Genomic DNA, 24636 nt, shown 5'->3' on the forward strand with positions numbered 1-24636 from the left:
TTTCTTATGGGCTTTTGCCCTCTTTTATTTATAACAAAAAAAAAAAGGAAGTAGTGTTTTGTTTGCTTGTGTATAGGCTGGGCAGCAAGCAGAGGCTAAAGCACAAAGATCTGCTAATACAGGAATGCAATAGGGATGAACTAATTATAATAATGGATGATTATTCAAGATTTAGTTTCCTTTAAATAGGATGTTTCAGTTGATTAATTTATGTTGCAAGAAATTTTTATTTTCAAATGTAATAATGTTACATCTTTTATAAGCGAGGAGATTCAAGTTTCAAGTTATTCATTTCCAAATTGGTATCCAAAATCTATACACGTAAGTGTATAACTATTAGGGTTAATTATGTTTCTAGTCCCTATAAAATAGCGACCTTGTAAGTTTAGTCCCTACTTAATTTTAATAGCATTTTTAGTCCCTATAAAAAAAATTTACTTATAATTTTAGTCCCTGCTAAAACAAAGTTTGATTAATTATCCTTAAACTCTTAAATTTTTGAACGATTTTTTTGAGACAAGATTAAAACACTATGAAAGGTTCGTTTACTAAAATTTAGAATTTTCTGACATGAAATGAATTAAATATGAATTTTTTAAAACGACAAAAGTTAAAGATAAAAAGTAATAAAATCAGGATGTAGAAATCAAATTTTGCGATAATTTTTTGCGGACGAACTTTTAGTAATGTTCTAAACATGTCTGCAAAAAATTGTTCAAAAATTTAAGAGTTTAAGCATAAATTAAACAAATTTGAATTGAGTAGGGACTAATACTCAGTGCAGAAAAACAAAATTAGGGACTAAAAATGCTATTAAAATTAAGTAGGGGGACTAAACTTACAAGGTCGCTATTTTATAGGGACTAGAAACATAATTAACCCTAACTATTATTCATAAGTAATGCATTATAATTTAGGGTTAAATATGTTTTTGGTCCCTATAAATATGTCAACTTTTCGTTTTAGTCCCTCTAAAATTTTCCTTCAACTTTTAGTCCCTATAAAATTTTCAATCTTCACTTTTGGTCCTTCTTTTAAATTAAGTAAACTCATATGTAGAATTCATATTATTTAATAAAATTTCCCAGAAAAATTCAAAATATTATAAGAATCACTCCAAAAAAATTCAGAATTTTTTAACAAAACATGCATTTAATATGAATTTTTATATGTTTTAAGGTTAAAAATTCATATTTAATTTGTGTTTTGTTAAAAAATTCTAATTTTTTTTTAGGAATTTTTTTTAGAATATTTTATACATTTCTGCACAATTTCATTAAAAAATACAAAAATTAAATTAAAAATAAGGACCAAAAGTAGTGATTGAAAAATTTATAGGGACTCAAAGTTGAAGGAAAATTTTAGAGGGACTAAAACGAAAAGTTAACATATTTATAGGGACCAAAAACATATTTAACCCTATAATTTATGTCTTTAATTAACTAAATCACACATATATTGTTCTCTATACATATATGATGATTCTGATTATAACTTCAAAGGAAGTACACTAATTAACACCGAAAAACAGTATTCTAAAAACCAAACTAGACATTGAACCGATGAGACCTCTCGATCATGATTCAAGTGTTTTCAATAAAAAAGAAAGAAAAATATAAAACAAAAAAGAGCATATTTTAACATATAATTTAAGATGCCACTTCAAATAATAAAAATGAAATAATATTCAAAATCACTAATTGAAAGTTGACATCCACAATTCCTAGTTCATAGGGGAAAATGCCTAAAATATTAGGCTGGATACAATGATTGGAATTCAAAACTGGGTTGCTCCACTTGTGTGGAGGAATTCTCAAATGACTATTGTCATTTTATCTAACTAAAAAAAACTAAAAGAAAGTTGACAAATTCGTGATCCATCAAACATTATTAGTTCTTGTTTGTTGCATCCTTCACAGAATCAACAGCTCCTTGAGCCTTTGCCTGCATCTGTTGACCAGTCTACACGTAATAAAAAATGAAAGATATAATAAATATTTTTACATTTAAGCCATGAATTTGTGCCATAAGTCTATTTCATACAATATTAATTTTGTAAACAAAAAATTGTTACCTCTTGCATTGATTCTTTGGTGGACTGAGCAGCGTTACTAGCCTTGTCCGTCAAGTTGCTAGCCTTTTCCTATTGTCAACACAAAAATATCTTTAATTAAAAGGCATTTAAAGATATATAAGGGATATATATTTTAGATACAACTGATTTTCGATCTCATATAAAAACAAGGGTTAAATATGTTTTTAGAGGGACTAAAACGAAAATTTGATATATTTATTGGTACCAAAAACATATTTAACCCTAAAAACAAAGACATCCTCAAAAATGTCTTTCATGAAAACTTGTTTTATGAAAAAATAAAAGAGGCATATTGGAAAGTAAAAAACTTACATTAAATAATGGATATATATTTTAGAAATCATATAAAAAATAGTTAAATTTGATCATATGAAAAAAAAACTAAATATGAATATATTTTTGCATTATATTTGAAAATATGAGGGAAGAGAAGGGAACCTGGGTTTGGCCCTTAGCCTGTCCAGCATTGAAGCTTGCATTGTTAGAGTCCATCTTGTCTTGTGATGTGAATATGAAATTAATCAACTAGTGAAGATTATAAGAAATATTTGAATGAAAGATTAATGTTGTGATTAATGTTGAGATTTAACTATTTATATATAGGCAAGTTTGCTATTGATTTTGCACTACTTGCGGTTATTTGTGTGAAAGAGAGATATCGATCAGTTTGATCAGGAAAATTTCCTTTACTATTTTGAGGTTATCATTCGAGAGCCACAAACAGATGAATGTGGAATGTTTCTGAGACATATTTTCATTTAACTAACAAAAAGAAAAACATGCATCACTTTTAATGTGTTTGGAGTTTGGACCAATTTTTTGTTGAATGTGATATGGGGTCAATTAAATTTTATGAAAACTAATTTGTTGAAAATTGAGTTTTTTTTTTTCTTAACCCTCTTTTGGATGGGGAATGTGCAGTAATTCGAAATCAGAAAGGTATAGAGGGCGGATGGATAGCTCATTTGGTTGAGTTCAGGGTCAAAGGAGTGGGTTAAAAGGTTAGAGTTTGAATTCTAACAAAGGAGAAAATACTAACATTTGTCATTCAAAAGAAAACAAAATATTGTATGGGTAATGACTATCTCATATAAACACAAATTTACCCTACGATGTAGCTCAAGTGATTGAGTTCAGATATCCAAAGAGTTTGAGAGAGAGGTTCAAACGTTCAAATCTTAGATTCTAAGATAATATGAGTGAATAGAAAACTCCATCTTAGAATTTATGAGCATCAATCAACTTTGACCTTGAAATTTTTGAAATAGTCAAATTGTCCCTCAATTTGTTTCAGGTCTATAGTCCTTATGTCAGTTTCTACTGTTAGACATACTGACGTACACCGTAAAATAATGATGTGTTGATCCACGTCACCTCCATCTTAACGTGGATCAATTTGATAGTTAAATTTGACATCACAAAAAATCTAAAAAGTTCATAAAGAAACTCATAACTTCGTCAAATATCTAAAACTTCATGAAATATTATTCTTCTCTCTTTTCTCTCATCAATCAACCTAACAATAAACTTTTACAACATCGAAATCTGGATTAAAAAACTCAGATTTTCATCATCTTTCATCAATCAATAGAACTTTCATAATGAAGGAGACACTTAGATCTTAAAAACAAGTTGACTGGAAATTGAAAGAAGCTAGAGGTCACTTACTATCTTTATATAAAAATACTATGATTAATTTAGGAGATTTGTGAACAAGATGAATTAATTCCACTTTTTTTATGAACATTGATTTCAGTTGGAGTAGTTCACTTTAGAAATTAGAAAGAAATAAAAAAAAATGAAAAGTCGTTGGGTCGTGTTAATGCATATATCTCACCCAATTTTAGTATCCAACTATGAAACTCCAATGCATTGCCTAAGATTTTCCACCAAATTTTAATAAAATATACATTTTTCAGGTTAGCTATCAATTACCACTTCATATTCTTACTCATTTTTTATATATATATTTCAAATATCACAAATTGTTTCAAACGCCAACTTTTAAATTGTTTTGCGAATCATGATTTTCCACCATATGCAAAAGAAAGATAATACACTTTCAGTCATTATTATAAGCAAAAGTGAATATTTTAGATTCATTCAATTATATGATGTAATGTGGTTTATAATAAATATTACATACATCATTTAATAAATTAATCTAAAACATTAAGTTTTGCTTATAATAGTGACCAGAGGGTTTATGGAGTTGGAAATCAACGCAAAGGTAAATACAAGATATTTAATTAACAAACGGACAAGGTTAATAAATGAGAATTCTATCTCAAGTATTCTTGTTAGGTCTTTGCTAATGAGTGTGTAAGGACATTTTTTAAGGATTCCTAATTAAGAAATTATTTATTAAAAAAAGCTTAATGCTTCAATTTCCAATGCATTGAGTGAACAAGTTTCCATAAAAATCTATTACTATTTAAAGTCTTTAAAAAGTGCCTTTAGGACAATCATTATCATTTCTCTATATTGTTTGATGATCTAATTTTCTGAACTTTTTGGATGGAGAAGATCAAGTCGTCCAAATTTTCTGCAGTGGAGTGTGTTGTAAATGGAGAATATCTCAATTTTTTTAGTTATGAATTTCTCCCTCTCTTTGGAAGATCTTGATTGATGAAAAATATGAAGATTTAAGTTTTTATTTATTTACGGATTTGATGTTGTTGGAGTGTATGGATAGATTGATTCATTCCTTAAACGTCAAGAGGTTTGAAATAGAGGGGGATTTGCTGAAGGTTTGGGTATAGGGAACTCTTTGATTGCTGAATTGTCAGATGTCATGAGGGCCATTGAGATTGCAAAGCATAGAGGTTATACCAGGCTCTGGATTGAAACTGATTCAAGGCTAGCAGTTTTGGCCTTTAAATCTGCAGCTTTAGTCCCTTGGAAGGTTAGAAGCAGATGGAACAATTGCTTGGATTATACTGTTAATATTGATTTCTTGATAACTCACATTTACAGGGAAGGAAATGTTTGTGCTGGCCTGTTAGCTAACATAGGACTTTCCTTGAATTCTGTTGTTTTGTATGACACTTTACCTTTGGAAGTTAGGACAGCTTATGTTCAAAACAGACTAGGGATGCCTAGTTTCAGGTTCTCTGCTGTTTGAGGAGGTTTTTTTTTGGCTATATCGCCCTCCTCACTTTTTGTAATCAATCTTTGTTAATATATTTTGGTGAGGTAGCTTTTTGGCTACTCTCTTGTTTAAAAAAATAAAATAGAGGGGGATAGTTTTGATGCATGGTAAATCTTTATAAAATGCTAACAAATTTTCATGCTATTGTAGCAATAGGCTAGCAACATGATGTACAAGGCTAGAAATTTTGTTCAATCTGCAAAGGAAACCATGGAAGAGGTTTTAGTTAATTATCAATATTTAGTCTTTCATTTAAATAAATCCACTCCTTACCAAAAAAATAATGAGAAATGATATTTGTACAACTATTTTGATACAACTTTCTCACTCATATTCACATGATGTTATTATTCTATCTTCCTTTTTCTCTCTCCATTATTTTTGACCAATAAAAAGAGAGAGAAACAAAGTTGTCACCAATGTTGTCAATAAATGGATGTACAAATATCATTGCTAAAAAATACTCCCTCCGTCCCATAATACTTGACACAGTTTACTCTATTACGCATACCAATGCATAATTTTGAGCTTAAATATCTTGAATAATATATCAGAAAAAATTATGAAAATTTAATATTTCGAAAATACCCATTGAGACGAATCTAACGACATCTTATATGATATTATTTACCTTTGTGTATTAGTAGAAAAATATGGTCAAAATACGTTAGGTCAAAATTCCAGATTTTTTCAAATGTGTCAACTATTGCAGGACGGAGGGAGTAATATATTGACGCAATCATAATAATATATTGACGCAATTATACAATCTAGATGTCAGATTAGCAATCAGTGACGGATTCAGGAATTTTGGAAAGTGGGGGCACCACGTATATATAAATGTGAAACATTAAATAAACATATATATATATATATATATATATATATATATATTATATTTTCATTTTTAATAGCATAAATATACATCATAATTGTCCTCTGCGACTCCATATTTTGGAAACATTGAATGATTTTCTCATTATCAATACCAACAAAAGTATCTCTCTTTATATAAGTAACTAAACAATTATTTAATCATTCATCTCCCATGCGATTTCGCATCCTATTCTTGACAATATTCATAACTGTGGAGGATGAAGAAAACAGTGGCAGAAAACTGAAGAAGGGAATGGAGTGCAGCAAGTATGATGGTGTTATCAGTGTGTTCTATTCACAATAAGATTGGAAACGATGCGGAATCAGATTCAAAATGGATTTGTGAGTGAGGGAGGGTGATGGCAAGAAAATGTTGAGAACTGAGCATGAGCGGACGAGAGAGAGAAGACAGAAGAGGTTATTGGATTTGTTTTGTTTTGTGTGTTTGTACTTTGTATAAAGTGTGGGTGTGGGTCTCACTTCTCTCTACCCTCACATTTCACTCCTTTCTTTTATTTAATTATACTATTTTTTTTAATTGCAAATGGTTGTGTATGTGATGTTGTGTAAAAGTGTGTGTTTATGTGTGGGCCAATAGAAAAGTGTTGTATATTTTTGTGTGGGTCATTTAGTCAGCATTTCAACTATAACACTCTTCCCCTTCTCTCTAGCTGTCACCAAAACCCTAGTTTCTTCATCTTCATCCACCAAAGAGGGGTGATTTAGGTCAATTTTTGACTCAAAATCACCCCTCTAACTCGTTTTTTCAATTTTTCTTTTATTGAAATAAGTGATTTTCACATCTATTTCGTTTTTTCTTTCGTGATTTTGTCGTCTTTGTGCGACGTTGTTTTGTTCGTCGTCTTTGCGCGACGTTGTTTGTTTTCTTGTTTTGTTCAGGTATTTGTTCGGTTCAGATTGTTAGATCAGCTTCAATCCAGTGCAGATCAAATCAATGACTTTGGAGTCATCAATGTTACAGATCCGGAGACATGAGTATTTCGATGACTTAAATATAGTCATATGTGTAGGCTTTAGTACTTTGCTGATTTATGCTATTAACATGGATGTTGTGAGTTTGTTCACAGATTCATCCTTTTTGTCTTTAGCGAATTTTCATTGTATCGATGTACTCTATCAATTTAAATGAATGAATATCATTTATTTTTGTCAAAAAAAAAACTATAACTATGTATTACTATATTACTACCACCAAAAAAAAAAAAAAACTCTCAAAATTTAGTGCAGGCACAACACACTCTTGTGCTTGCATCCGTCCCTGTTAGCAATGGACGACCGACTTTTCAACTTCGATAAATCAGGTCTGAAATGCAATATAAAAAATATGAGTAGTCTAATTTTAATATGATAAGATGATTCGGATCGAAAATTGCATAATCACGTAAATTGAAGCAATTCAAATTCTTTTTTGTTTTTGGGAGATAGGGAAATTCAAATTTTACTAATGGTGACATATATGATTTGCAAGAAATAGTTTTAACAATTTTTTATTTATATTTCCTCTCAAAAAAATATTTATACTTATTAATTTATTTTCATAAAATGAACCCTTAAATTCAATAATGTTACATTATTTTTTGACAAATTTTTACTAGCGAGTAGATTCAAGTTTCAAATTATTATCCAAAATCTATACAAATATCAGTGTATAATTTTTTTTTTTAGAGAATATAATTGTATAACTATTTTTTGAAGGATAATTGTATAACTATTATTAATTAGTAATGCAATATTACATATGTATAGTGTCTTTGAAGGTGTCAATTTTTACTTGACAACTTCGGCGGGACAGGCTGCCTACTAAGTCAAACATGTTGCATCGTGGTATTATTTCTGCAGAAGCGTCTGTTTGTACGGCAGGTTGTGGGCACTTGGAAATGGCACAACATTTATTTTTGTCTTGCAGCATGTATGGTTCTCTGTGGCACTCTATGCGATCTTGGATTGACATATCAAGAGCGGATCCTCATAGCATTTCAGATCATTTCAGTCAGTGTATATATTCTTTTGGTAGTTTGAAATCACGACGCTCCTTTTTACAGTTCGTTTGGCTTCTCTCGGTTTGGATTATTTGGAATGAATGCAATAGTAGATTATTTAAAAATATAGAAACTTCCATACCTCAGTTATTGGATAAAGTAAAGTATTATTCTTTGTGGTGGCTTAAAGCCAATACGGCCACTTTTGTTTGTGGCCTTCAGTGGTGGCGGTCGAACTCATTCATGTGCTTGGGTATTGGCTAATCACTTTGTGTAACATTGTTGACAACCTGTAATTATTAGGGTCGCTTTGGTACACTTTATGCTAAGGAGATTTCCTTGTCAATGTTAATATATTCCATTTTTTATTGCTCAAAAAAATATTATATATATATATATATATATATATATATATATATATATATATATATATATGAGTTAGGATCCGTTGACACCAGGTGTCAACGAATTCATTGACACCAAATCTCAACCGTCAATTTGATTCGATCAAAGGCTTATATATTTCTATTTTTCGTGTACTGTTTCTCTCAATCACATAATATTATTATGTACTGTTACTCTTTATATATATGATGACGATTCTGATTAGAACCTTAAAGGAAGCACACTAATGAACACCGAAAAGCAATATTCTAAAAACCGAATTAGACATTAAACTGATGAGACCTCTCGATTGTGGTTCAATGTTTTTCAATCCAAACAGAAAGAAAAATATAACAAAAAAAAAACATCTTTTGAGATATAATTTAAAATGCTCTTTCACACAATAAAAATGAAACAATATTCAAAATCACTTAATGAAAGTTGAGGTTCACAAGTCCTAGTTCAACTGACAAAAATATCGTAATTGTTAGAACGGATGTCGTGATCGGAGTTTAAACACCGACTTATCTACTTATGTGGATGAATTCTCAAATGACTATTGTCATTTCATCTATCTAAAAAACAACAATAAAAGTTGACAGACTCATCATGATTCACCAAACATAATTAGTTCTTGTTGTTTGCTGCATCCTTCACAGAATCAACAGCTCCTTGAGCCTTTGCCTGCATCTGCTGACCAGTCTACACGTAATAAAAGCAGAAATATATAAATACAAACATTTTTACATTTAAGCCATGAATTTGTGCTATAAGTCTATTTCATATAATATCTTAATTTTGTATACAAAACATTATTACCTCTTGCATTGATTCTCTGGCAGATTGAGCAGCATTGCTAGCCTTGTCAGCCAAGTTGCTAGCCTTTTCCTAAAATCAACAAAAAAATATCTTTAATTAATAGGTTGTTGTATAAAATTTAGTGCATTAATCTCTTCCTCCAATCTTACAAAAAGAAATTAGATAGTACAACTTATTCTCGATCTAATATAAAAAATAAGGGTCATGTTAACTTGTGCCCTAAGGGCACATGTTAAAGAACCCAAAAAGAGTAACTTTGTATTGGAAAACATAACATTTTAATTTTTAAGAAGTTGACTGCACGATTTTTAATAGGTATATTTCTATATTGAGTTCCTTAACATGTGCCTTGAGGGCACAAGTTAACATTTGCCAAAAAATAAAGGCATTCTCAAAAACGTCTTTCATGAAAACTTGTTTTATGAAAATAAAAGAGGCATATTGGAATGTAAAAAACTTACATTAAATAAGGGATATATATTTCTTTTCTTTTTGGGGGGGAAACAGGGATATATATTTTAGAAATGGCATAAAAAATAGTTAAATTTGTTTATATTTAAAATCAATAAATACGAATATAGTTTTGCTCACATTTGAATACGAGAAAAGCATAAGAGAGAAGAGAAAGGAAACCTGGGTTTGGCCCTTGGCCTGTCCAGCATTGTAGCTCGCATTGTTAGAGTCCATCTTGTCTTATGAATATGAAATTAATCAACTGAATGAATTGAAGATTATAAGAAATATTTGAATGAAAGAGTAATGTCCTGATTGATGTTGAAATTTAACTATATATATAGCCAAAGTTTCCCATGGATATTGCACTACTTGTGGCACTAACATTTTCTTTGTGGTAGTCTTGTAGCTATTTTTGTGCAAATGTAGAATGTTTCCTTTACTATTTTCAGGTTATCATTTCAGAGCCACATACATATGAAATGTAGAATGTTTGTACAATATATATTTTCATTAAATTAACAAACAAAAAAATAATCATGCATCACTTTTGAAAGTGTTTGGAGTTTGGACCAATATGTGATAAATGTGATCGGGAAGCAATAAAAGTTTAGGAAAACTAATTTGTTTAATATTGGATGGGGAATGTGTAGTAGTAATTCAGAATCAAACAAGCACGGTATGGGTAACGAATATTTCTTCTACAATCTTACACACATTTGTTTTAAACTTAATTACCCTATTATCGGGGCCGATTTTAAGATTTTTTGTGCTTTAAATAAATCAATAAAGTTGTATATTCTTTTTAATGTCTTTATTCCTACATGTTTTTATGCAAATGATTTGTTCATAAGCATGATATCTAAAAATATTTGCAATAAAATTAAGGCTTAATTGCATGTTTAATCCTTAGACCATCCACAATGCAGCACCCCATTTGGGTGCTTAAATGGGTCTCGACTGTACACGTCATTCGTTTTATAATTAATACGTAATAAGCACTCAATCTCTCCAACCCAGCACCTCAAAATAATTATTAATTGGGTCCCAACAATAATTTCATATCATTACATTTTAACAATAATTTTTATACTCATTCATAATTATATAATTTTAAAATATTGAAATAATTTAATTATAAATTATCAAAAAACGAACATTTTTATTTTATTTTTATTAATAATTCAAGAAAAAGTTAAAACTTAAAAAAACAATATAACATGAATGATAAAAAAATTGCATATTTTAAATAACAACTAATCTTGTTGACTATCACTTCCAAAACGTTGTCAAATATGCTCCACAAGATCATGTTGAAGTTGAAGATGAGTTTGTCTATCTTGAATTTGTGCTATCCTTTGTAGGTACGGGGCAAGATTTGGATGAGGACCATTATGTATTTCATTCCTTGCAACATCATTTTTTAATATCAAAATAATACAATAATTAAATATATATAAAAAAATAGAATTAATTGTACATGTGGGACCCATGAGTAATAGGAGAGAGAGGGTGCCCATACAAGCACCCACCTTCATAAGCACCATATTCATTGGTGTCACAAAGGGGGTGCTTATTTACAATGGTGCTTAATAGGGGAAGCACTCCCCATTGTAGATGGTCTTATGTTTATTTTAGGATTCAAGTTGGTTCTTTATGTTTTAAACGTTTGAATTGGTACCTTATGTTTTAAAAGTTTAAAGTTGGTCCAAAACGTTACCCACATTAAAATAAGTTAGTCCTTTTATCACTTGGTCGTTTAGAGATAAATGTTAAGAAAATGGGTGCCAGATTTGAACTTATTTATAAAATCATTTTTAAAATATTTTTAATTTTTTTATTTTTTTATTAAACTCAATAGTGTGGCTGAAGGGATTAACTTATTCAAGTGTGAGTAATGTTTTGGACCAACTTGAAACTTTTAAAACATACAGGACCAACTTGAAACTTTTAAAACATAAGGGACTAATTTGAAACGTAGAATAAACATAAGGGACCAAACATGCAATTAAAGCGAGTTAAAAAGAAATATATGTGTATAATACTAACTACTAAGTTAAAATAATAATTTTGGTGTTCCTATAAAACTGACCCCTAGGCGCTGTCGTCCCTCTCGCCCACGATGTAGCTCAACTGATTGAGTTATGAGTTAAGACATCAAAGGAGTTTGAGAAATTGGTTCAAGTTCAAATTTTAGCTTCTTAGATAATATGAGTGAATATCCAACTTCGTCCTTGAATATGTAACCATCAATCAACTTCTTCTTCGAATTTTTTCAAAATAGTAAAACTATTCCTTAATTTGTTTCACGTCTATCAAATGAGTTCCTCCATTAATGTGCGTTGTAAAATACTTACGTGTCCATCCACGTCACCAATCGCATAAGAAGAGACCAATTTAATACTGAAATTTAACATGGACCAAATTGAAAGTCAAATTTACAAACCATAAAAAAAAAAACTCATAACTTCGTTAAATATCTAAGCCTTCATGAAAAATCCATCTTCTCTCATTTCTCTCATCAATCAAACTAACTATAAATTTCACCAACATCAAACTCCCAAATATAAAAAAACTCAACTCTTCGTCATCATTCATCAATCAATAGATCTTTTATGATAAGGGAGAAATTTAGATATTAAACAAAAATGGAGTTAATTGAAAGAAGTTATTGAAGAGACAATGTGAACACGATGGAAACAAAAGTACATGTCTCTCAATAGATTAATTTAGGGGTTTTGTGAACAAGATGAATTAATTCAACGTTTTTAATGAAATCTATTCACTCCACTTACGCTTATGCATCAAAGGATGAGGTAATTTTCCGTTGGGTTGTGTTTATACATATAGCTCACCCATCTTTTGTATTCCAACTATGAAACTCTAATGCCTTAGCTAAGATTTTCAGCCAAATTCTAATGAAAAGTGTTCCACTATATACGTGTGTATATGCGCCACATCAAAAGTACGATCATATTTTACCACTTTTCGCACACTTTTTCGTTCTCAATCTCTTACTGCTTGAGCTTCGGAGTGCTAATATGTTATGTAAGTTCCTTCCCCTCACTAGAGAATGTCTTCTACTGCACTGGAGAATATCTCCACTACTTTTGAAATTGTCTTGCACGAGCACTTCCATTGGTCATTCATCATTCTGGTTTATTTCATATCAAAATGCTTTTTGGATGTTGTTTATCAAGTGCCTCTTCATAATCTTACTCCAATATTTTTTTGGTATATTTGAAATGCCGAAAAAAATTTAAGCGCCAAATTTTAATTGTTTTGATAATCATGATTTTCCACCAAATGCAAAAGAAAAATAATATGCAGTTGGAAATCAAGTACCTCTCTAGGTTCCCACTTCTTTTTTCTTTGAGTGATCAACACCAAAAGTAGACAAAGGTGAAAAACAAGATGTAATTATTTAGAGAAACGATTAATAAATGAGATCTCCATATCAAGTATTCTTGTTTTATTGTTTGATGCTCTGATTTATGAACTTTTTGATGCAGATGATATAACGAGCCATATTTTTTGCAGTAGAGGGTGTTGTAGATGAAGAGGATCTCAAAAAAAAAAAAAATATTAGAGAGTAATTTCGCCCTTATTTTGGAAGATCTTGATTGATGATAAATGACTAAGATTTGAGTTTTTTCTTATGGATTTGATGTTGTATGTTATGGATAGATTGACGGGTGAAAGAGAAAGGGGAAATATGTGTTTTCATGAAGTTCTAGGTTTTATGGTGAATTTTCTAGATTTTCAGGTGATGCAAATTTCATTATCAAATTGATCCCTATTAAATTTCACTATCAAATTGGTATATGCATAAGTAGGAGGTGACGTGGACGGACACATTGACATTTAGTAGTGCATGTCTAATGTCCAGATTTGACGGATGAATTTATTTGATAGATGTGAAGCAAATTAAGGAATGAATTGCCTTTTTTTTTTCTTTTTTCGACAGATTGGCTATTTTAAAACATTCAACGATGAACTTGACTAATGGTCACAAATTCAAGGAATAAGTAGCCTATTCACTCAAGATAATACAATAATAACAAATAAATTTTACCTATAAAAGATAACTAAACACTCAATTAAGTAATTTATGTTTGGATATTTTTCACTCTAAAAACAAGTTTGATTTAAGATTTAGTATAAATATACTCTTTATCACTTCCAATGGAAGTGAGATTTAGAGATAATATTAGTTTAATGTTTTTTTTTTTTACAAAGCTAATCAAAACAAAACAAAAACATACTACTCTCGAGGAAATAAAGTTCTAGCAGCCTAACTCCTAATTAGAAGATTGGGGAGGCCTTCTGGAGGAGAATCATGAACTAGCAGGCCAATATTTGAAGAAGATGACATTCAAATTATTCATCATAACGGTTTTAACTTTCTAAATTATTTATCACAATTAGCTTTTTAGATCCTCTATGAAACTATCTTCAAATCGATAAGATGATATTAAAAAAAAATCGTTGGATTGGTTTGCCTCTCAAATAGACGACTCTATAAATCAAACTTCTAGAATCGTCCATTTTGAATTAGTCTTTCAATTTTATTTTAAAAACAATGATGTTTCATCAAAATTCGATTGCTCGATTTAATATTTATTCAACTATATTATTAATAATTGCAGAGATATTTATCATCCAGCTATTCTTCAATCTATGTGTTTCATCCCTTAAACATTAAGAGGTATGAAATAGTGGGGGTAGTTTTGATGTATGATAAATTTTTATCAATATTTAGTCTCTTATTTAAATGTCCTCGTTAAATTAGGTCGGTTGGTAGGGACAATGCATAATATATGCAAGGTATGAAGTTCAAACCCCGACCACCACAAAAAAAAAAGTCTCTCATTTAAATAAATCCACTCCCACCAAATAAAAACCATACACGCAATAAACCGATGAGACCTCTCGATTATGGTATAAGTGAATTAAATAAAAGAAGAAATAAAAATATAAAACAAAAAAGCATCTACAACATATAATTTAAAATTCCCTTTCAAATATTCAAAATAAAATAACATTCAAAATCACTAATTGAAGGTTGACGTTCACAAGTCCTAGTTCAACTGGTAAAATTGTCGAAATTGCTAGGTCGGACATCGTGATAAGTGTTCGAACCCTAGATTATCAACTTATGTGGGTGAATTCTCAAACGATGACAATTGTCATTCCGCATATCTAAAAAAAAAAATTGAAAGTTGACAAATTCAAGGTTCATCAAACATAATTAGTTCCTGTTTGTTGCATCCTTTGCAGAATCAACAGCTCCTTGAGCCTTTGCCTGCATCTGCTGACCAGCCTACACATAATAAAAGAAGAAGAAAAAGATATAAGCAACAATTTTATATTTAGGCCATGAATTTTATGTATAAGCTATATTAATTTTGTAAACTAAAAATTGTTACCTCTTGCGTTGATTCTTTGGCAGACTGGGCAGCATTGCTAGCCTTGTCCATCAAGTTGCTAGCTTTTTCCTATAATCAACAAAAAAAATATATGTAATTAATAGATAACTATATAAATTAAAATTGAGTGCATTAACATTTATATGTATATATTCCTAGGATATTAATTACTATAACCAAAATTCACAAACTTAAATTTATTAAAAAAATTATTTAAATATGAGAGAAGAGAAGGGAAACCTGGGTTTGTCCCTTGGCCTGTCCAGCATTGTAGCTTGCATTGTTAGAGTCCATCTTGTCTTGTGAATATGAAATTAATCAACTGGATGAATTCAAGATTATAAGAAATAATTGAATATAAGATTAATGTTGTGATTAATGTTGAGATTTAACTGTATATATAGGCAAAGTTTCCCATGGATATTGCACTATTTGTGGTTCTTGTAGCTATTTTTGGGGAGTGTGTGTGAAAGAGATATCGATCAGTTTGATCAGGAAAATTTCCTTTACTATTTTGAGGTTTTCATTTGAGAGCCACATACAGATGAAATGTAGAATGTTTCTGCCATATTTTTTTCATTTAATTAACAAAAAATAAAAAACCATGCTTCACTTTTAGAGTGTTTGAAGTTTGGACCAATGTTTGCTAAATGTGATATAGGAATCAATTAAAGAGAAATAATATATTGACAACATTTTGAGTACCTAATGCACAACTCTTTATAAAAAAAGTCATTTTCGCTTTTTTTAATCATTTTTAACTTGATTTAGTTTTTGTGCTGCTAATATCTATATTGTCTTGTATAGTTTTTATTGTTTCAAAGTTGTTAAAAATTTGTTGTTGAAATAGCATATCTCTCGTTTAAAATTAAGTTTTATTTTTGGATGGGTAGTGTGTTGTCGAATAATCTAAGTCCTTTGGTGAATAATAATCCAAGTTCTAAGGTAAGTAAAATACTTTGTCAAAAAAAAAAAAGGTAAGTAAAATACAATGATTATTTAAAAAAACAATTAGGGAACAAGGACGGAGGCACGTGCATATGATTATAGGGATAAGTTTCTACAAGTCCTAACTCAACTGGTAAAAATATCAAAATTGTTAGGTCGAACGTCATGATCAGGGTTCGAATCCAGGTACCTTCACTTGTGTGTGTGCATGTTTACATTGTCTTTGTCATTTCGTATATCTACCTATGCTTTCAATATTTATTGAGTACTATACATACACGTGTGTAGTATATTAATTAATTTATTTTAGAAACAATATTTGATTAATTGAACTCATAACTTACAAGAGCATTCTTGGATAAATCAATGTTAATTTGGTTGGGGTTGATATCTCAACTAGTCTGAAGTATAAAACAACGAGTAGGACGTCTTGTATTTAAACATGAACAAACTAGAAAAATTAATATCAAACAGTTATATCTTATAGCAAGGAGAGTTCAACTCCCACCACCATCGTAAGAATCTTGTTGGTAGTAATCTATAAGTATCTCGAACAGGGGCGGATCTAGACCGTTGATATTGGTGTGGCAAAATTTGCAAAGAAACTATATATATTAACAGAGAAAAGTTTTGACAGCTTAAAAACTGCTACCAAGTGGTTTGGGCGAGGGCATTATACCATAGTGTTACAGGTTCGACTCCCTGCAACACCATTTTTAATATTAATAACTTAAAAAAAAAATCAAAAACAGCAACTCGCCAAACAGCAACTCGCCAAGAGTTGAAAAGAGTTGAACAGAGGACCTGCAAGCCACCATCAAACATAACCGCTAGGCTACCGAAGAATCTTTGATATATAGATGACTTATACTATATATATACTTAGTAGGAAATAATCTGGTGTGGCAGCTGCCACACCATGTTTCACACTGCATCCGCCCATGATCTCGAAGTCTATCTTGATCACAGGGAATCAAAGACCACTGAGACCCAACTCACCTTAAATGTTTTTAATAAAATAAAATAAAAAATTCTTCATATAAATTTCATGAAATATTGGTTGTGAAATTGCTCGAGATGAACAAGTAAATGATTGTTTAGCTATTTATATAGAAAGATTTTTATTTATGTTGAAAATGAAAATAAATTCATTGTTTTTAGAATATGAAAAATTGTAGACAACCATTATATTGTATATTGATGTTTTCAAAAATGAAATGTTGTATATATTTTATTCTACAAAGTTACATATATGTTTCCCCGGTATTTAAAACTTACGGATTTAGGACGGATATTTTTCTTATTAGTTTAATTGACAATATAATAGTCATTTTACAATCGTCTTCAAGAGTTAACCTATTTACCACTAAATTAACACCCCAAATGTATGTCAACTATGATCAAGTTTATGTACTACTTGAACTTACTCTAAGATGTAGTTCAAGTGGTTGAGCTTAAACAACCGAAGGAGTTTGAGAATGAGAATAAATTTTAGAATTCAAATCTTAGCTGCTTAAGATAAAAAGACAATTAACATTCATCTATTTTCTTTTAATTAACATCTATCTATGAAAAAACTGAGCTTAAAATTAAGTTTGAAATGAAGTAATTTATGATTGGATATTTTTTACACTGACAATTTTTTTTTAAGTTTTAGTGTAAAATTATTCAATCTAATAGCAAAATCTACTCTTATGCCTTCTAAGTTATAATCGAAGTGAGTTTTAAAGTTAAATTAGTTTTCATTCTATTAACTTTATTTTGAAAAGGGTTTCCATTCAATTAACTAAGCATGTACATTTTTATTAAAATCACATTTTTTTTAACATGCCAAAATGGAATATATTAAGAAAAAAGGAGGCTCCTAATTATTACAAGGTGTGCCAAAAAGACCATACAAAGAAACAAGTTACAAGTGAACCAAAACAAAAAGAATTTAGTCAATGCCCAAACAAACAAACGGGTTTGACCACCACATATGAAAGTTTAGCTTAACAATAATATTATTGACCTTCATCCATCGTAAAGGATGTAGTTTTACTTTCTCTAACAATTGGTGAATGGTTTCTGTCAAAAAAAAAAAACAATTGGTGAATGGTACTTTCCTTTTCCTTGTCTTGAATATTCTATTTTTTTTTTCATTCCATAACACCCGCACGCAGCAAACCAAACAAGCTACATAAATTTACGGCGAACTCGCAAACCTCCTGAAGAATAAACAAACTGAACGAAATGGTCCTGTAAATGAAACGGAACAGCCGCTGAATAACCAAGCCACGCCCTAATTAAGCCCCACAAATCAGCCACTGATGTACATTTTTATTAAAATCGCATTTGATAGGAAGAGAGAAAAATTGGCCCTCTTTACCGTAATCCGGAGACATTTTAGTTTTTTTTTAAGTCAAATAACCTTTAACTGGAATTGCACACTTTGAGTGCGGAGAATCTGCAGTTTGAACACCAGTCATTACATATTATTATCCTTGCAGTTATCAACTGAGTTGTACTTATGAGATAAACACATTTTAATATCTAATATATTGTTCCCTCATAAAAAAATATCTAATATATTGTTATATGAATAGAGTTTTGTACCCAAAAATTAATTGAGTTATTACATCAATTTAAATAAAATATCCCTATGGTCAATAATAACAAATAAGAACTCTGTCCATGCTAAGGAGAGTAGTGAATATTAGACTTGTGTTATTTTTATATTTACCGATAAGTGGTTCCTAAGCTTTCTTTCTAAGAATAGTAGCATGAAATGCTCTCTTGTGAAAACGTATATGAAGGAGCAAATTGTGAATCTCAATTTGTACACGTGTTGAATACTCCAATGATTTGAAAAACTATTTAAGTTCCAACAGACACAGTGAGAAATAAGCATCTCAAACATACAAAGTGCAAACAAAACTAACTCCACATTTCATATTCATTCAGTTTATAAATATTTTCATAGAAAAATGGACTCACAAAAGATGAGCTACAATGCTGGACAAGCCAAGGGCCAAACTGAGGTCTGCCATAATGAAATCTCACCATGCTATACTCTCTTCATTTCATATCTCTCGATGTTTTTCACTTTCTTATTCATCGTAGTTAGCTTTATAGATCCACTATAAGACTAATCTTCGAGTTAGTAATATATCGTTCAATTTGCCTCTCAAATGGACGACTCTAGAAATTGAACTTCTGGAATCGTCTATTTGAAATCTTGCCTTCTTTATAATATGCTAACAAATTTTCATGCTATTGTAGGAAAAGGCTAGCACCATGACAGAGAAGGCTAGCAATGCTGCTCAATCCGCAAAAGAATCCGTTCAAGAGGTTTTATTTTTAATTAATTATCAATATTTAGTCTTTCATTTAAATAAATTCACTTCGTTCACAAATTTGCACATTTGCCTTAACCATACAATCTAGTATCTCGGATTAGTATTGGGCCACAAATTTTTCAACTTTGATAAATTAGGTCAAAAATATATGATCAAAGTTTCGGTTGTTTAATCATTTTTTTAATGGCAAAAACACACCCAGTGGGACTCGAACCCACAATCGCTTGATTAGAAGTCGAGCACCTTATCCATTAGGCCATGGGTGCTTCTCATGTTAGATTTTTTAATCTTAAAAAGATGATTTAGATCAACAATTGTTTTATATATGCTGATATATATGACTTGGAAGAAATAATGTTACCAATTTTTTATTTATATTTATTGATTTTTTATTATATGAACCAAAATAAGGAGAAACATCAAGGGGAGACCGAGACATCCCAACTAAGTTGGTACCTCTCAGAGACCCTATCATTTGTCCCCGACTCATAACATATATAGTATTAAAAAAGGGAAAATACCAGCAAAAAAGCCTAAATAAAAACCGCGATAATCACGGAAAATACCCCACCGGCAGCGTGCAAACCTACCAGAGAACCATTATATTTATTGATTTATTTTCATAAAATGAACCCTTTAAAATTAAGGCTTTGTTTTGTTGTTTATAGGCTGGACAACAAGCACAGGCTAAAGCACAAGGAGCTGTTGATGCAGTGAAGAATGCAACAGGGATGAACAACAACTAATTACAATGATCAAGCAAAATGGATGATTATGGCAGATTTAGTTTCCCTTAAATAAAATCTTTTCAGCTGATTTTATTTTTTTTTGCAAGAACATTTTATTTTCATTTGTAATAATGTTACATTTTCATTAGTGAGTAGATTCAAGTTTCAAATTTGAATGGAATAGAAATTTATTACATTCAGTTACATGTAGTTGTCTAGACATGTGACTCCTGATTATAACTTCAAAGAAAACACACTAATTAACACCGAAAAACAATATTTTGAAAACCGAACTATACATTGAACGGGTGAGACCTCTAGATCATAGTTGATAGACGTTTGGCAAGTGCACCAAATACTATCGAAGTAGTAAAAATATCGATCCCACGAGGACTGTTTTTAATCTCAATAATTCAACTACGTTGTATTTTAGGATGTATAAAGGTTATTTTGATTTGCCACTAGGCAGTAGATTGGTTTGATTGAATAAAAATAATTGCTAAAAATAAATTGGTTTTCAAGAATAAGAGAGAGATGAGTTTAGGTCTTTCGAATCATCTATGTTCCCCTAATTGTTATGTTGCACCTATTCGTATGAATGATCTTCTAATCCCACGATAGTTAACAAAATAGTCCTAATCAATCCCTTGAGTTAGGACCCTCTCCTTAAACTACAGCCCCTAATCCCTTAGGTGGTCTAATAATCTTTGAAGGTTTAAAGCACGTTAACCTAACATCACTAATAAACGATTATCCATTCCTAGACTAACCATGTTTATTAGAACAATTCAATAGGTCTAAGTAGAAAGCTATGGTCAGTAGTCATTCATTCTCACAAAATCATATTTATATTTGATCAGGATATAAAAAGCATTAAGAACAATTGAATTGAATAAAGACTAGAATATCATTCACAATAAATAGAGTTTCACAACATAATATCTCAATTAGGGTTACAACGAATCATCTCAGACCTAACCTCTAATGGATTTAGCTACTCATAATAATGTTTACAAATAACATAATCATTAGAGGTAATAAAACATACACAAAGTGGTTGGAAGATGAAGAAATCGTCCTCCTGGTCCTCCTTGTAGTTGTAAAATCGCACTTGGCTCTCTAGAATTCGTAACCCTTGTTTTTGGAATAGACTTCAGCATAAATAGGCACAGAATATCGCCCAAATCGTGTCACGTTTTAAGTGAATCGTGACACGTTTTTACCTTCTGGAGCAAGAAACTGAATTAGGGTTTCACCAAATCGTGTCACGTTTTACCAATCGTGACACGTTTTCCTAATGTCGAAACAAGGCTTCTTGTGCTTCCCAAATCGTGTCACGTTTGTACCAAATCGTGACACGTTTTATTTCTTTGCGTTTCCTTCAGTTTTTCTGCTCTTTTTGCTGCATAAGTCTTCTGTGAACTCCTTTTTGTGATGAAAATACATATAAAATTACGTAATGACAAGGTGTCATCACAACCCCAAACTTAAACCATTCCTTGTCCTCAAGGAATTTACTTGCAAAGCTGACAATCGACAGTGAAATAACAATTACCTATTCAAGCAGTAGTACCCAAAAGTTCAACACCTTACTAGCTAATGATGAGCTAGTTTGACTTGTATGCATCCACCACTTCACAACTCCACGCAAATATTTGAAATAGGGTTCTACCAGTCGACATGCAGATCTACATATTACCATACGCTTGAAAAGTTTCTAAACATCAATCAAAGTCAATATCATTACACACTTTTGAGGTCTTTAGGGTTATAACGGGGCTTAGGTGAAAGGTGGGACATATTTGGATAAGTAGGCTACACAAAATTAGAGTTAGGCATTCCTACGGAAGTTAAAGAACAAATTCAATCCTACGATCATTCACCTTGTGGAATAACAATCAATGCAAAGGTACTAGAGAATATTTATAACTTTTAGGGACAATCGAGTTTGAAGTTACTCACATGTTTCAAAGTTTGGTCCCTTTTTCATCATTCATTTCATCTTTTTTTTTTTTTTTTTCATACATCAATTTTTTGAATGTATTTTTGCCTTTTGCATGACAATTCTTTTTCTTTTTGTTCTCTTATTCTCTAGTACCCCCACCCCAAACTTAATTGGTTGCAAATTCCAATAGCAACCCCAAACTTAATTTTAAGCAACATTCTACAATGCCTAACTCAGAAAAACAATAAGGGACAAGTCCTAAAAGTCTCTAAGTTTGTAATGTAGTTTGTCACCGAACAAAAAGTTCTAATCCTACAGGCTCAAAGGGGCTAAGAAAAGGATAAAGTTTAACAATTATAGTCAGGGTAGGCTTCAAAAGGCTCACAGGACCAAGCACTTTTGCCTCAGTGTGTAATTAACAAAGACCAATCAATAATAGAGAAACAATGCAAGTTCTAGAAATGTAGTTGCATGGAAAACTAAGCTAAATATAAGTAAATTGAAAAACAAAATATGGCAATGAACCTTATGGCTGAGATTTCTGGGAGTATGTGACTACCTAGCAACGCCGTACACTTCGCCTTTGAAAACCAAGTCACTCCTCCTTTTGAACTTTTGGAATACCACTTGAACAACTATTTGTTATCAAACTGTAAAAAGTCAACTAAACAAACAAATTCATCAATAATAAACAAGTGCAGGAATAATTACATAAACGGGGGGAATAAAACCGAGTTAAACTTAATTAAAAGCAATAAAAATTGTTTGAACATAAAATTAAAGTTACATAACCAAAGTGCTGAAACAAAAAACAGAAAAATAAAAATAGGTGGGCCATCAGTAGCCCACTCAATCCTGCATCTGGTCCTCCGGAATCCAAGTGTTGGGGTCCTCCTCTGCATAGGTATCCTCCCCAAAGTGCTGCCTAGACTGAGCTCCACCAGCAGCAAAGTCAGCTCGGATCTCCTGCTCTCTATCCTGAGCTCGACCTCTGGTGACATCAAAGTAGTGGTCCATAGCCTCCTCGGACCCATCAAAGCGCTCGAAAGACCCAGTCATCTTCCTCCTGTTGAGGCAGACCGCCTCAGTGAACTCCTGACCAAACCTCGGACGGTTCCAATACTCCTGATCTGACACCTCATTCATCCAGTTGGCATGGCCGAACATGTAGTCCAGCATCATAGGATGAATAGGTGCATAGGCACCCTGCTGGCTGCTCCCCTCTCCAGCAAAAGTCTGACTCTGAGGTGGTGGCGGTGGCTGTTGTGGTGGTGGCGGCTGTGGCTGTCCTGCTGCTGCTGCCTCGGCACCCATGATAGTCTGCATGCGGTCATGATAATCCTTGACAAAGCCATCCATGTAAGTGTCGGTGATGGGCTTCATCATTGCTGCACTCAAATCATTAGCAAACAAATCGCACTCCTCCTCCTCACAAAGCCAATTGATAAGGCTCAAATGAGGGAGTGCCTTCTTGGTACCTGAAGCAAACATATAGATATTGTCGGCAATTAACTCACCAACATTGATGGGTGTACCATCAAGAATAGCAGACAGCGTCAACAAGCGGGGCAGCGGAATCTCTGAAGTACAAGAGGTGCCCTCAATAGTTTGCACCACAAAAGATGTCCACGCCTTTGCATGGGGCTTGAAGTCAGCCCTCAACAGCATATGTGACCCTCCATGCCACTTAGCACCTTCAACACAAATCTGCATTAGCAACTCCTCCCACCTTTCATCATCCCAATTCTTGCACTCCTCCATCCTCCTCTTCACATCACAAATCTCCGGTGGCACAATCTCCAGCAACTGATTAATCCTTTCCGGGCTATAGTCTATCTCCTTCCCCCTCACATAGGACACATACTTCCTCCCCATATACCTAGCATTAGAATAGAATTCTATCCCAATGGTTTTGTTGGCCTGCTCGAAAATCATACTAACAAGGGACTCCCACCCTCTCTCAGTGATCACTTGATGGAACTCAGGGTTGGAGATGAGTTTGGTGAAATCAAAACCTCTCTCCGGGATCACCCTATAGCCTCGGATGTCCTTGAAACGGTCACGGGCAGCAGTATTATAAAACCGGTGGTTGATGGACGGTGGGGGTGCGGTGTTAGGGCTAGGTTTGACAGGTTGTTTGCGTTTGGGGGCTATTTTGGCCTTTTTGGCTGGTTGGGATGTGGCTTGGGACTTGCCTTTGTTGCGGGTCTCAACCATGGTTAGGGTTAGGATTTAGAGAAGAAACAAAACTGGATATTAGGGTTAGGGTTAAGATGGAGATAACGGGTTTGGTTGTTTGTTGGTGATGATGAAGGTGTATGGTAATGGTTTGGTGATTAGAAGATGAAAAGATGAAGATTTTTGGTAGAAAAGGGTTAGAGAATCGTAGGTTAGGGTTCTGGGAAAATTTTGGCAGAGTTTGGCTACTTTTGGAAGTGAATGGAATGAAAATCGTGTTGGATATATTTAT

General features: G+C 31.9%; 6 protein-coding genes and 1 non-coding gene across 7 annotated transcripts; 2 read left to right on the forward strand and 5 right to left on the reverse strand.

Moving 5' to 3' along the window:
- Positions 1-1667: 1667 nt before the first annotated feature.
- On the reverse strand, positions 1668-2667 carry LOC146912880 (uncharacterized). The gene is made up of 3 exons (XM_085716213.1): positions 2534-2667; positions 2075-2143; positions 1668-1962 (listed from the first exon to the last, which is right to left on the reverse strand). The coding sequence occupies exons 1-3, from the start codon at positions 2585-2587 to the stop codon at positions 1891-1893; spliced, it is 195 nt and encodes a 64-aa protein (XP_085572339.1). The 5' UTR covers positions 2588-2667; the 3' UTR covers positions 1668-1890.
- Positions 2668-4889: 2222 nt separating this feature from the next.
- On the forward strand, positions 4890-5219 carry LOC146912881 (uncharacterized). The gene has a single exon (XM_085720795.1). The coding sequence runs from the start codon at positions 4890-4892 to the stop codon at positions 5217-5219; it is 330 nt and encodes a 109-aa protein (XP_085576921.1).
- A 3656-nt stretch (positions 5220-8875) lies between these two features.
- On the reverse strand, positions 8876-10127 carry LOC146912882 (uncharacterized). Its single transcript, XM_085716208.1, has 3 exons — positions 9959-10127; positions 9326-9394; positions 8876-9208 (listed from the first exon to the last, which is right to left on the reverse strand). Exons 1-3 carry the CDS (start codon positions 10010-10012, stop codon positions 9134-9136), a joined length of 198 nt encoding a protein of 65 aa, XP_085572334.1. The 5' UTR covers positions 10013-10127; the 3' UTR covers positions 8876-9133.
- A 4645-nt stretch (positions 10128-14772) lies between these two features.
- LOC146912883 (uncharacterized) lies at positions 14773-15581 on the reverse strand. The gene is made up of 3 exons (XM_085716211.1): positions 15448-15581; positions 15208-15276; positions 14773-15101 (listed from the first exon to the last, which is right to left on the reverse strand). Exons 1-3 carry the CDS (start codon positions 15499-15501, stop codon positions 15030-15032), a joined length of 195 nt encoding a protein of 64 aa, XP_085572337.1. The 5' UTR covers positions 15502-15581; the 3' UTR covers positions 14773-15029.
- A 3445-nt stretch (positions 15582-19026) lies between these two features.
- On the forward strand, positions 19027-20425 carry LOC146912884 (uncharacterized). The gene is made up of 3 exons (XM_085716214.1): positions 19027-19175; positions 19417-19485; positions 20162-20425. Exons 1-3 carry the CDS (start codon positions 19122-19124, stop codon positions 20237-20239), a joined length of 201 nt encoding a protein of 66 aa, XP_085572340.1. The 5' UTR covers positions 19027-19121; the 3' UTR covers positions 20240-20425.
- Positions 19687-19759, reverse strand: TRNAR-UCU (transfer RNA arginine (anticodon UCU)). Its single transcript has one exon. It is a non-coding gene; the product is annotated as a tRNA-Arg (tRNA).
- A 2066-nt stretch (positions 20426-22491) lies between the features above and the next one.
- Positions 22492-24383, reverse strand: LOC146912886 (uncharacterized). The gene has a single exon (XM_085720796.1). The coding sequence runs from the start codon at positions 24381-24383 to the stop codon at positions 23016-23018; it is 1368 nt and encodes a 455-aa protein (XP_085576922.1). The 3' UTR covers positions 22492-23015.
- Positions 24384-24636: the final 253 nt, after the last annotated feature.

Source organism: Medicago sativa, chromosome 6 (genome assembly GCF_051527215.1).
Source record: "Medicago sativa cultivar Bolivia chromosome 6, Bolivia_mono, whole genome shotgun sequence".
Taxonomy (NCBI): Eukaryota; Viridiplantae; Streptophyta; class Magnoliopsida; order Fabales; family Fabaceae; genus Medicago; species Medicago sativa.